This window comes from Quercus suber, unplaced genomic scaffold, assembly GCF_002906115.3.
Source record: "Quercus suber isolate HL8 unplaced genomic scaffold, Cork oak 2.0 scaffold_51, whole genome shotgun sequence".
Taxonomy (NCBI): domain Eukaryota; kingdom Viridiplantae; phylum Streptophyta; class Magnoliopsida; order Fagales; family Fagaceae; genus Quercus; species Quercus suber.
The window spans coordinates 1393605-1408026 of NW_027069516.1; the positions used below are offsets into that span (position 1 = coordinate 1393605).

The 14422-nt window shown below is 31.9% G+C and overlaps 1 protein-coding gene across 2 annotated transcripts; it reads right to left on the reverse strand.

Annotated features, from left to right (window-relative positions):
- Window positions 1-841: 841 nt before the first annotated feature.
- Window positions 842-4479, reverse strand: LOC112025047 (probable eukaryotic translation initiation factor 5-2). Of its 2 annotated transcripts, none has more exons than XM_024057700.2 (2): window positions 4351-4479; window positions 842-2819 (listed from the first exon to the last, which is right to left on the reverse strand). In XM_024057700.2, exon 2 carries the CDS (start codon window positions 2500-2502, stop codon window positions 1159-1161), a length of 1344 nt encoding a protein of 447 aa, XP_023913468.1. In that variant the 5' UTR covers window positions 2503-2819; window positions 4351-4479; the 3' UTR covers window positions 842-1158. The 2 variants fall into 2 exon arrangements, with proteins under 2 accessions (XP_023913468.1, XP_023913467.1); XM_024057699.2 differs by having other exon boundaries at window positions 842-2851.
- Between the last annotated feature and the right edge of the window lie 9943 nt (window positions 4480-14422).

Sequence of the window (14422 nt, forward strand, 5' to 3'; positions counted from 1 at the left end):
AAACCAGATTTAACCAACAGTGGGTTCTTTGGAATCAAAGCAACACAGTCAACGACGGTCTTCAACAACGTTTGGGTCGACCACAAAACTTCAGGCCACGCGTGGAGGTGCGTGAGGTTGAAGATGGACGTTGACTTCTTGGGTTTTACACATCAGAGGCCAAAAAAGAGATTCGTGGTGTTGGTTTCATGAAACACCAATCAACGAGAAATCTGTGATAGCGCGTGGGTTGACAGCCACCGCGTGTGGTAGTGCGTGTCTCCAAAAATGGAGATCGAACTCTTGGGTTTTGCAAATCGAAGGCCAAAGAAGAGATTTGCAACGTCGATTTTGCGAAAGGATGGAGAAAAACTAACAGATCTCAAGGGAGGCTCGAACTAATGGTGTGACGGCTGTGGCTTTTCATAGCATGGATGCAATGGCAAAGAGGCCTTGTGGAGGTGGTGAAGGTAGCGGTAGTCTTGAGTTGAACGGCGGTATGTTTGGTACATTAGTTTGGCTCTAAAGACGGTGAAAGCAGAGGTAAGAGAAAGATGAGAAACTGTTGAGTTTTTCTTTTTCAAACCGTTGGATTAAAATGGAAGAAAACTGGAGGTATTAAAACTGAAGGTGATCCTTTCCCAACATTCTACTAGCTTATACGAACTTTAATTAGTGTTGTTGGTCCACAATTTTTAAGGGCGAATGCGTCAGTGTGTGTTAGGAGCATAGACACCTTCATTTACCCAAGATTAAAGTCAAAGATCATAACTTTCAGAGTTTCTCGATTGCCGCGAGAGAATGAACATAAAAATTAAAATCACCATCATTTGACGCAAAGCAAAATTCACACAAAAAGATATAAAAGCAAATTTAGCCGAGACAACAAACACTCTACTTAACACAATACAATACAAGCATTCACTGTCTTAACTCTTTTTAAGTAAAATACACGTGCCTGCACACAAGAAACAAAACACCAAAGAGTAAAGACGACGAAAAGAGCGTAACATTGGGCAGCTTAAAGGCCCATAAAAGCCATCCCAATGCTAGTAAGTGTACCATAATACTGAAACCAAACCAAATTGACAACTAAACATCAAACACAAAACCGAACCACTTGAAACATTTTATTTTTATAGACTAGTAGCAAACTAAGTGAAGTAAAGGCATTGAGAATCACTCCTCTTCTGATTCAGACTCAGCACTCTGGAGCCAATCGATGACGGGTCTGACATTCTTCCAAATTTGAGAGGCTTTTTTGCCACCACTCAAGCCCTGCTGGTACCATTCCATTATAGACGACTCCTCCAACACATCATGGTCATAAAGCGCTTTAAGAACAAGTGCTACCTCCTTAGCAGCCTCAGGACTTGCCTTAGCACAGAAAGATTCTATAGCATGCAAAAGAAACCTCTGAGATCCCTCTTCTTGAGTGGCTGCTGCAAGGTAGTTCTTCTTCTTGGTCACCTCTTTAGCAAAACCCTTTCCAAGGCCCTCAAAGAGAGCTTCAAATAGGGCATCCATGACTTCTTGGGGAGTCCCAGAGAGTGAACCCAAAAAGGGTTTCAGCTTACCTGCAGAGGAACCCTTCTTCATGTATTCCCTAATCTCATCAACAAGGCTTCCATGGGCAGTGGCAAGACCATTTCCGTCCTTGTGTCCATTGACCTCGGTCTTCACTTCATGTGCTGGAGACTTCTTTGCAGACTTTTGTTTCTCTTCATCGGTAGAAAGCATGACCATTTCAGCAGTAGCAGCACTTAACTGCTCCTGAATGCGCTGCCGAGCTGCCTCTAATGAAGTGTCTGTCTGCCACTGGACATCATCGTCGTCGTCGTCTGCTTGGTCATTCTCACCAGCCTGGCTGTGGGCTGGGGAGTGATCCTCATCAGAGCTATTGCTTTTCTTCTTTGTTGATGCTTTGGAAGCAACATCCTTTGAACCACCAGAGGTACCTTTCTTCTTCACTGCCTCCTTTTTAAGCTTCTTCTGCTCCTCATCAGCAGCCTCCCCTTCCTTAAGCCGCTCCTTTTCAGCCCTCCTCATTGCCTTCTTGTCTTTTGATCCCTTCTTCTGCTCAGGCGGGTTCTTGAGAATAAAAGAAGTCAGTTTGTCCCTCATATCAACATCTGAAATAGCTCCACATGCAGCACATTTCAGGGTTATCATCTGCGTTTTAGTGATCAATATCTCAGTTTCAGGGTTCTTACAGTAGTAGCACTGAACATATTTCTTAATGAAGTTCTCAAGAAGTGCAGCAAGCTTTGCAGTCTCGTGGGAACCATTAACAAGGGAAGTTCCAGTCTTCTCATCGAATTTGGATTGGGCTCCAAGCTCACACCCAAAGTACTTTGTCGTGTAAGAAGCAGGTCTAGCCAGGGCCTTTGCAATCTCAACCATATTAACCACATTAGTCTTGATGCCATTTCCACGACCTTCAATCTTAGTTATCATTTTTGGCATTTTATACCTGTAGAAGGCATCATCACGGTTTGCAGCACCAATGTTTTGCAATGCCATCTTGTTACTAACAGTGTCAAACTGCAGGATTAAGTTTATCAGAAGATGCACAAGTCAGCAGCAGCAGTATTTCTTGATTCTCCTTTACCAGTAAAATTCGCAATTGGAAAAGGACGGAAAAACTGGCTACCCAAACAGTGTGTGTTATAGCCCTCTGATAAGCCAAGATGCATGCAGCCAACTTTATCAGCTGTATGTCTGTTCTTTTTTCTTGATTTTGGACAGTACTCCCCAAGCAAGCCAATTGATGACAAAAAGAGAGTAGCCCGTTCAGACATAAAAGAAGCTTCAAACTTTAAACTCTCCACTTTGGTGAGCTGCAGAAATAGCAGACAAAATTGCCAACTTCCTGAGAAAATAACAAAGTTATATAGGATTCTTGAACTGATACAGAGTACGATTACAAACATAAACAAAACTCATAGCAAGCCTAAAAGATATTTCATCCAGCCCAAAACACAATTTGAATTAATCACAAGTATCAACTTGCAATTTATTTGTCACTGTGAACTAAAAAGTCCAAATGTATAATACAATTAAGTCTATATCTCTCATTCATGCACCATTTTATTAATTCAGTTTCTCATAAATTCAATGGAGCATCAGTTCAAAGAAAATAGCAATACAAACTCATATCTGAAAATAGTAAAGCTTCCATGCATACCAGCAGGCATACAGGTTCAAGGCCCAAAACAGATTTATAAACATAACACGCACATAACCAACGACACTGTTTAGACCAATCGAACAATAAAACGTCAATGCAGGCAAAAAACCTTCCAATGAACTAAGCATCAAAACCAACCAATATATTTCCAACTACTTCATGTCAAAACCTAATCATACAGAATAGAAACAACAATCAAAGAATCAAAACAGGTTGTTCGAAAATATCATGTGGCAAGAAACATAATAGAAACAATAATCATAGAATCAAAACAGGTTATTTGAAAATATCATGTGGCAAGCAATGTGAATTCAGAACCCATTACTTTTTAATTATTATTATTATTATTTTAAAAAGACAAGTTTACAACATAGAAGTGATAAGGGGAAATGTTAGAGACACAAACTAAGTGCTTTTTTTTTCTTCTTAATTCCGTATATGGGGAGGTGGGTCTGCATTGGAATCACTAGAAGGTGCCGATTGAGCTACAAGGCACCAATTCACATCAGTAATTGCCAAAACAAAGCTGTGAAAATCTTTATGGGCACTAAATTTATTTAAATAAAAAGTATTTTAGCATTAATTCACTCAACCCAGCCCAAATATTATCAATAATTTTTTGTTAAAGATGATACAACCATGGATAAAAAAACAGGGGATTAAGACTTTAAGTAATGTTTAAATTCAAATTATTCAATAAATTTGATGCAATATTATTTAATACATCAGAGGAAAAACTATAGGTAATACCAAGCTCAACAATAAAACAACACTGTTTAGTACTCCAAATCCAAATTTTTAGATCCAAGTCAAGCAGAAAACAATAATCAACGATCCAGATTCAGATCAAAACCCTAAATTCAAAAAATAATTAAATTTGCACAAAGATCTACGACAACTCCAATAATAATTAAAAAAACAAAAAAAAAAAACGAAGAAGATTAATTAAGAAAAACGTAACAGTTATGTTCCGATTGAACAAAGTAACATCGTTGCATCAAACTAGTATACGATCCAAATAATAAAAGCTACTAGCAATAGCAATCAAAGACGATGCAAAAGAAAATCAAAGCTTAGAAAAACCACAGAAGGCGCAGAGAACAATATAAATGGAAAATTAAATTCAAACTAAAAAAATATATATATATAAAAAAGAAGATGAAGAAGAAGAAAATTGATACCTTAAATTTTGAAGAAGAAAGAAGAAAAAGAGAGAGAGGGTAATGGAGGTTCTTGGTTTTAGTATTGGTTTGTTGTTGGGTTGGGTATGGTGTTATATGAGAACTGAGAGGAGCGTTGGTTTATATATATAGGACTAAAAACTAGCAAACCCTACACGTTTCTACCATGCTTTTTTCTCAATTCAAATAAAGTAATATCCTACACGTCACACCTTAGCCTATCTCTCTGCCTTTTTTTTTTTTTTTTTTTTAAAATTAATTAATTAATTTCCTCTACCGCCCTACGTACTCGACTTCTAAAAGGCAACGAGTTTCTCCCATTGATAAAGTCTTTTGAGAGTAGAGTCGAGATCTGAGTTCACTCTCAATTAGTGTCTTAATCGGATAATTAAAAATAAAAATAAAAACTTTTATGAGGACATGATTTTACGGTTTTATCCACATTTATGATATATATATATATATATATATATATTTTTAAATGGCTTCAAAGATTTAATTATTTTATTTCTTGACCAAGAAAATGATAGGAAGGTCCTGGAAATGGAAAAGTATTCCATTGTCACAATCATTACACGACTTCTATCAACAAATAAATAACTAAATAAATCATTACACGTCGTTTTTTTCAATTTTCCTAAATACAATAAATTGGATTTATGGCACAAATAAAAAATTGTATCAATTTTTTTTTTTCGTCCGACAACAAATAAAAAGTTTGTGCGGTCCTTAATAGCCAGCAAATTTATAATTTTTTTTAACACCAATAGCAAGTTAGCAACATGCAAGTACTATTATAATAATTCACTATACTATATTTTAGATAAGATTGTATATGCATCTTATAATATATAGTATATATATACACACACGTTTAATTGTCGTCCTCTTTGCTAGATCTTATTTTATTCATATTTTTTATTTTCTTTTTTTCAGGAACGCGTGAGTATTTTTTATTTTATTTTTAATACAAGATAGAAATTCTACTATAACTTAATACAAGTGTGTGAAATTCAAGTGTATATGTTAGTGAAATTCTCTCTTGATGTCTTAAACCTTGACCTCTGCTCCCTTCCATACTCCAAAAGCACTTATACTTATGGGAGTGACCATCACATCAACGCTTGAGTATTAATTTAACCATCATTATAAATGTCCTCCACATGCTCTAAGTAAAATACTTCTTAATTCCTAATTACACCAATTTACATATGAATATTTAGAAGAAAAAAAATCCAAACTTATTATAATAAATCCTGAAATGCATTGAATTTTTTTTCCCCATATTAAGGATGTGTAATGTGATCACTCTCTTATTGGTTTTCATCTAAATCCACCATTAATATCATTTTTTCATTTACCAATAATCACTCACCATATCAACAATTTGTAAAATTTTTTGTAAAATAGTGTGTATCTCTAACATTATTCTATTGTTAATCTATTTATTATATTTTATCAGTATTTAATTGGTAAATTACTAAATCCCCTTTTAAAATTATCTCTCTTCTAAAAGAAAAATCCTCAACTTTTGAAGAACATTGATTATGATTAAAGTAATTTAAAAGTACATCATGCTTCACAAATCTTTTAATTTTAATATATAATTAATTTTTAAAATTAATCTGTTGTGTTTCAGGTATAAGTAAATTATGAGGGAACTATCACCCATTAATTAATACATATTTTAAGAGAAAAAGGTGCTTAAGATCTAGAAATTATTGCGCTATTTTTAGTGAAATATGATATTACTTATTACAAATAAAAAAACTCAAATTTTGAATTTAAGAAAATAGGTATTTTCCATATCAGTAAAAGAGGATTGAGATTTTTTTTTTTTTTTAAGGAAAAAAAGAGGATTGAGATTTGAGACCAAATACTTTAAACCATTGCCACTACTAAAGCAAAACTTTAGGATTACATGCAAATTGATTATTTCATTAAATATGTATATAAAAAGAAAAAGAGATTACTAGGAAACTTAATATATAATCAATTATAAATATTTTAGTACTATAAAAGAACGTAGAACACTATTTTATTTAAAAAAAAAATGAGAATCCTATTTTATTAAATTAAAGCTAAATTGTAAAAGCAAATATTTGTTTTAGTCATCAAATTATTATTTTTATATAAATTTTGCAAACGTTTGGAATAAAACAAATGGTGAATCATATTAAAAGAAAATTCTATAAAAAGTTATTTATAAGTAATATTTACTTTCTCAACAAAAAGTAGTATTTAAATATTTTAATAAAAAAAATCACAGAAGATGATATATTTTCTCAAATATTATTGCAGCTTTAAAATATTTGTTTGCACGTTATTCTTTAATTGCGGCAGGATGAGATACGTAGAAAGTTTTTCAGATACTTTTCTTGGCCAAAATGGAGAAAGTATAAAGTTACCAAAGGTTTCCCCTAAATGGTAGTGTAGAACCTTATAAAAGCTTCAACACAAATGCCCCATTACCCTACCACCTAATAATGGACTATTTGGATTAAGGGATCGGAAATGAAAAGTAGAATAGAGTAGGGTTAGTTAAAAATTAACAGTTTTTTGATTAACTCTATTCTACTCCCCTCCACTCCCTTTCTCTCTCCCCTCGATCCAAACATGTCATTAGTATTTTTGCCAAATTATATATGATAGCAAAACAATGATAATAGTTGAAATAGCACAATGACATAAAAAGTCAATTTCACTGCCTATAAACTTTGCCTTGTGAAAGTTGTCTCCTTTTTTTTTTTTTTTTTAACTACAATTTCATTAAAAATATGAAGCAGCACATCACTAATTTCAAAACCGCAAGAGCTACATTGCAATTATTATAAGAGAAACCAGTTTTAAGAGCAATGGAAAGTTTAGCAATAAAATAAACTACCAATTTAGATATATATATATATATTTTAAATGCTAGGAATATAAATTTTTTTACAAAAACTTTTACAAACTACTAATGTCAGGAAAAATTATTGGTAAATAAAAAAGAGATGTTCTTAGTGGGGCTAGATAAAAACCAATAAAAAGTTTGCCACAACAACAATTTATAAATATATTATAAAATAATTTATGATTGTATAATTACTCTTTTTTAAATTGATATCAATTATGAAACGGTTACATACTACAAATTATAATTTGTCATGTCACCAAATTGCAAAAAAAGATTTTGAAATTCGATGGGTCGCCTTAAAGTCATAATTGTGTTCCATTCTGATCGTTGAGGGTTGAGGTGGCATCAAACGATGCGTGAGTAGTGACTAGTGAGGGTGTGCACATCAGAGAACTTTACCATAACGTACTAGCTTATCAAATGATTTGTCTAAATCAAAAGATATTCGGTGCCACGCTTCTTTTTGCTGAATAGATATTTTATGTTACTTTTGTTTTGCAAAGTTTTGGCCACATGGGAAAAGTATGATGACTGAGGAGGAGACGAATTATTCAGCGAAAAAATATACTATATACTTTTAGAGTATTATGTTGCTTTATTAACAATTAAAGGAAAAAAGAAAAGGGAATTGTTTTAAAACAAAGAAACAATTAAAGGTGTTATCAAAAAAAAAAAATTTAAAGGGATAAGAATACACAGAGGCTTTAAAATTTGAAAATTTTCATTACTAAAAATTCAAAGATTTCAATGCTCCCATAATTAAAAATTATGTTCATAGCCACCGCACACTCTTGGTGCGGTGTGGTGCGGTAATCACTCTACAAATATAAATGCTTATGAGGTATAGGGAGTAAAGATCGGAATTCAAGTTTTTAAGAGAGAGTTTCACATACATACACTTACGTTAAGCTAGAGAAGAATTTCTATATTGTATCAAAAATTAAGTCCACTGATTTTCTCAATTAAAAAGAAGAAAGAAGACTGAAAAATTATTCACATAAGCTTTGCAGGTCCTCAAGATCAAAAAAAAAAAAAAAAAAAAAAAACACTCTTTAGGCACTATAGCTATCGTGCCAGTTGAATAAACCAAAAGCACTGCACAATAAGTGTTGTAACATTTTCTCAAAATATTTATTTTTAGTTGTGATTGGTGAAAGTCTCATATTTTATTATTTTATTTCGACTTGTAAGAAATTGACACATCAATAATTGTGAAAATATTATGAAATTTGTTGTGTCAGCATAACAATATATATACCAACTTACATAAATATTTAAAAGGAAAAAAAAAACTGTAACTACTGTAACTATAATGCCACTTGGCACTATAGTTATTGTTCAAAACTTGGAAAGAAAGAAAAAAAAAAAAGTTGCTCACGAAACCAAAGCCCTGTAGCTACAATGCTTTAGCGCATTCGCGCTTTTATATATAGTAACTACAGTGCCAGTTAACTAAAACAAAAGCACTGTAACTACCATGCATAAGCGCATTTGCGATAAAGCAAAAGCACTACATAATAAGTGTTGTAACATTTTCTCAAAACATTTAATTTTAGTTGTGGTTGGTCACAATCTCATATTTTATTATTTTATTTTAATTTGTAAGAAATGGATAAAGTTTAATCACAAAATCGATTGTAGTTTTAGGCTACAAACTCACTCAATATCTTTTTATTGGAGGTGAATTTTGACAAATCTACCATTGGATTATATCTTCTTCTTATATCCTTCATGTTTGCAAAATTTCAAGAAAATTAAAGATCAATAGCTATGTCATCAATAAATTTTCAAATTGCAAGTTTTTGTAATTTAAAATTATGCATAAAATATAAGATTATAGATTATATAGTAAATAATATCCGATTGACACAAAAATTGTCATGTGTATTAAGAGTGTAAAGAACATATAATTCAACAGTTAGATTTTCAAAATATGCAGTAATATTTATTTTATTGAGTGAGTTTGTAGCCTAAGACTACAACCAATTTTGTAGCTAAACTTTGTCTGTAAGAAATTGACACGTTAATAATTGTGAAAATATTGTGAAATTTGTTGTGTCAGTATAATAATATATATACCAGCTTACATAAATATTTAAAAGAACAAAAAACACAAACCAAAAAAAAAAACTTTAGGCACTGTAGCTAATGTCGGTTAACAATTGTGAAAATATTGTGAAATTTTTTGCGTCAATATAACAATATATATACCAGCTTACATAAATATTTAAAAGAAAAAAAAAAACTTTAGGCACTGTAACTACAATGTCGATAACTAAACCAAAAGCACTGTTGTAGCTACAGTACATGCGCTTTGTTGTATCGGTATAACAATATATATATATATATACTAGTTTACATAAATATTTAAAAGAAAAAAAATACAAACCGATTACTGGGAAAAAAAAAAACTTTAGGCACTGTAACTATAATTTCGGTCAATACTTGTGAAAATATTGTGAAATTTGTTGCATCAATATAACAATATATATACCAGCTTACATAAATATTTTTAAAAAAATTAGGGTCTATAGCTATAGTGCCGGTTAACTAAACCAAAAGCATTGTATATAAAGAAGAAAGAAAAGAAAAAAAAAAAAAAGCAAAAAAAAGAAAAGAAAAGGGACTCATGAAACCAATCACTATTGCCGCTACAGTGCTTGCATAGTGCAAACACACTGAGTGCACAATGCTGAAGCACTGTAGCGGCATAATCGCTTTTTATGCGTCAGTATAACAATATATATACCAGCTTACATAAATATTTTTTTTAAAAAAATTAGGGACTGTAGCTACAATGCCGATTAACTAAACCGAAAGCATTGTATATAAAGAAGAAAGAAAAGACAAAAAAGCAAAAAGCACAAAACAAACTGAGGGAAAAAAAAATGGCATGTTGCCGATACAGTGCTTGCACAGTGCAAACACACTGAGTGCATAGTGCCGAAGTACTGTTGCAGCATAAGTGCTTTTTATTAAAGAAGTATAACAATATATATACCAGCTAAAAAATAAATAAATAAATTTAGGGATTGTAGCTACAGTGCCGATTAATTATACCACAAGCATTATATATAAAGAAGAAGGAAAAGACAAAAAGCACAAAACAAACCGGAGAAGGGAAAAAAAAAAAAAAGACTCACGAAACCAAGCACTGTTGCTGCTACAGTGCTTGCACAATGCAAATACACTGAGTGCACAATGCTGAAGCACTGTAGCGGCATAGCCGCTTTTTATGCGTTAGTATAACAATATATATATCAGTTTACATAAATATTTTTTTAAAAAAATTTAGAGACTGTAGCTACAGTGCCAATTAACTATATATTATAATATATTTCATTTAAAATCTTTTTTTTTTTTTTTTTTAGTTTTTCATATCTAGATGCATATTTTCTAGTAGACATTACTAATCAAACTATATTTACAAATAAATCAAACACCATCTATAATATATTTATAATAACTGGAATAAAAAATAGTTTTCAAGTGTAGAGCGATAGAACTTGATATATAAAAAGTACTAATATAGCTTCAGCGAGCAATCATAAGTGTGGGGGGAAAAGACCCAATGTAACATAGTGGGCCTAGAGCCCCATGTGAGGATTACTGTGCGTCTGAAGAGAAGGAGATGGTAAGGGCAAGGCCCATCTAGAAAAAGGATCCCCAGAAATAAAGATAGTTGCAGTCCGAGGAGACCGCTGTCCGTCCGAGGAGTTTTTATTCCTCGAACGCGAATAATACGTATCAATTGAACGTATAAAAGGTCAGAATGATCTTCCGAGCATTCCTCCTTATCAAAATAAGCTCTGAGTATACTTGGAGACAATAAGCATGAAGAAATATCTAAAGAAAAAGCTGCTACCACCGTATTTAAGGCTCTACAGCAACTTTTCTGACCGCATTTATGTGGAGAAGACTCTTGAACAGTGTAACCTCACCTACCGCCACTCACATAGAGCTAAAGGAGATGCTTGTCGTGACATATACTCAAGTAGGCTCACAGATGAAGCACAAGTGGACGACGGAGATGATGGGAAAAGAGGATATATAAAGGAAGAAGGCTCCTGAAAGAAGGGGGAGGGAAGAAAGAAGGCAATAGGAAAGAAAAGAAAACTTTACTGTAGCTCTAAGAACTGTAACCATTATATAATCAATGATATGCCTCTTCGGGCACCAATTGATTCCGTTTTTTATGTGTAACTTCATGCTGATTTATACTTGGAGGTTGTAATTAATTGTTGTTAATTCCATAGTCGGTCTAGCTCTTTCACTCATTCTCTACAAATTCATTGTTTTGGGCTTGGGCCACAAATCCTAACCCCACAATAAGTATGTAGCAATTTCAACTTGCATAAATAAAAACATATTTATTATATTATTCAAAGAATTAACACTAATAAAAATTATATATATTTATTCTAAGTTACAAGTTTTTTGTTTTTTGGATTGGTTTTTTTTTTTTTTTTTAATTATATTTTTGCTTGCTCTATGTAACACTTTTTTTGTTTTTTGGATTGGTTTTTTTTTTTTTTTTTAATTATATTTTTGCTTGCTCTATGTAACACTGTAGTATATAGTATAGTACTACTATTCTACTAATAAATAGCAAAAGTTACAAAACAGATCCAATAATAAAAAGTCTATAAAAAAAATCCAATAACAAAAAATAATATAAAAATTTAAAAACACAAGATTAAAAAAAAAAACCCCAAAAATTCACAAGCCAATTAGTATAGTAAGCCTATAGCACAGTCACAACCCACAAATGTCCACCACCACCTCAATTGAAACAAAAACAAAAACCACGCATGAAGTCTTCACAGTGCAGGAGGAAAATAGAAAAATTAGATTTTAAAGAGGGCAAGAGTGAAACTATACCTCAGATCAGATCAGGTCCTCAGATGTGATGAGAGAGAGAGAGAGAGAGAGAGAGAGAGAGAGAGAGACGGTGGGTAAATTTTAGAGATTTGAGATTTTTGATTTGTTTTAATTTGTGATTGTTTTGTGTCTAATATTTTTAGACTGGATTTGTATTTTATCTGATTGAATTTTGGTTTGTTTAGAGGTTAATGATGTTATTTTTGAGACAATTGATTTTGTTTAGAGCAAAAAATTTTCTTCTTTGTTCTTTAGTTAAAAGGATGTAGCAGTTTTTTGGGATTTCATCTAGAAATCTCTTTTTTTTCCTTCTACCTTTTATGTTCCAAAATTTTAGGTCCCTCCTTCTACTTGGGGGTCTTAGGTAATGGCCTAATTGACCTAGTGGAAGGGCCGACCTGGGTGGCCAAACGGATTTGTGTAATGTGTTCAATTTCTCAAATTTTTTGAGGAAAATGGTTTGTGCATATATATGAGATTTGTAAAGAAATAGTGGAAAATTGTAGATAATTATAGAGAAGTTGTACAACTTGTTGAATTTGTATAGAGATTGGATAAATTGTTACTATCATATGGTTTTTATGGTACAAAATTATTTGATAAAAAATATATTAATTAATTCGTTTGTGTATAGATTTGTGTGTGTGTGTGTGTTTGGGTTATTGGTTAATATTCTAATAGTAAAATTATTATTTAACGGAAAAAAAGTATTCTCCAAATTACATAAACAAACACAATTTCACAATTGCATACTACTTTTTAATAATAGTTTCAGTATAATATACCAACACAAATTTTTTAGAGGATTACATGTTGCCATACTGGACGAATGCATTTTGGCATTAGAGTTACCAAACATAGTCTTAAGTCTAGTTTCGTAGCTACATTAATTTCCAACATGATGAGGTGCTACCTACAACAAGCCTTCCCAAGCTCCATCAATTGTACATGCGTAGAATAAACATTACACGAACACAATCTTATTTATCATGAAATAAGATCTAAGCTAAATTTAGGGTTAGATTCAAATTATAATTGGTATAACTTTTGATAATTTTGTTCACGTAAAATAATCTGCAAGCGCACAGAATCGTAACAAGTAGTAAAGTGTTTTTAGAAAACGAATGTCGAACCCACAAGGATTAACTATGTTATTGAATACCAAAATTCACTAAATAAATTACTATTTGGAAATTTGAAAACAAATGGAATGTTCTACTATCTAAATTAAATTAAACTATTTAATAAAAATAAATCTAGGAATAAAAAGAATTAACAAAGCATAAAACTCTAACAGTGTAAAAATATGATAAGAATGGATCTAGAGCAGTTGATTTCACCTAACAAATCCTACACAATTTATTTTTCCCAATTATTAAATTCTAATAATCTCCCGTTGATGATTAAAAATTCCTTAACTATTCAATATCTTCTCTCGAATAATATCAAAAATATCTTCAACTAACAATTCCATATTTCTATGCGAATTTAATTAACTGGAGACTCATTACGTACTTTGAATTTTCTGAAAAATCACACTAATTGCGGTAAAGCATCTCTACTTTCGCTCAACTAATGGTGTTTAATTCTAGAACTAAAATTACAAATCACCTCTCGGTCTCATTGTAATTCAATTGATCAAACTATAATTTGTAAAAAAAAATAGTAAGCATTAAGAACAAGAATTAAACACTCAATCATGAAGATATTAAAAAAAAATAACTCAGAAAATAAATTATGTGTTCATTGCTAGACTACATCAATACTCTAGAAAATAAAATTTAGTTCATGATAAAATTGAAAAGAAAACAAATAAAACTTATGTCTTTCATCTGAATTTGTTGATCAACATGAAGCTCTCGCCTTTGTGCTCAGATACTCCTCTTTTGAAAGACTCCCAAAAGCAAATTCTTCTATGCCGCACTTCCTTTTCCTTTCAGGTTTCTCCCCTCTTCTTTTTATCCTAAAGAGCTTTTAAATAGGTTAAGGAATCCTATTACAAGTTGAATTCCCGTTTGGAGAAAATTCCAGATTTTTAGGCTTCATTTAACTGACGATTTTGGCCTATTTAAATTCATAATTCTGACTTTGGTAAACTACAAAGTTGTAGCCCTTTAAGTTAACTTTCCAGCCCAATTTGAATCATCTCAATTGGATATCTGAGTCGAAAGTTATGCTAAAAATACTAATTGATGTGCAAGCTAGAATCCTAATCCGAATTGGACTTAGATTTGGTGCAAATTTCCTTTGATTTCTTGCTCCAATTGGATTTGAATTTAATTTGTCTAGCCCCAC

What these genes read in the sequence shown, in the direction of transcription:
- LOC112025047 (XM_024057700.2), bottom strand. Translation starts at nt 2,502, where the DNA reads ATGGCATTGCAAAACATTGGTGCTGCAAACCGTGATGATGCCTTCTAC.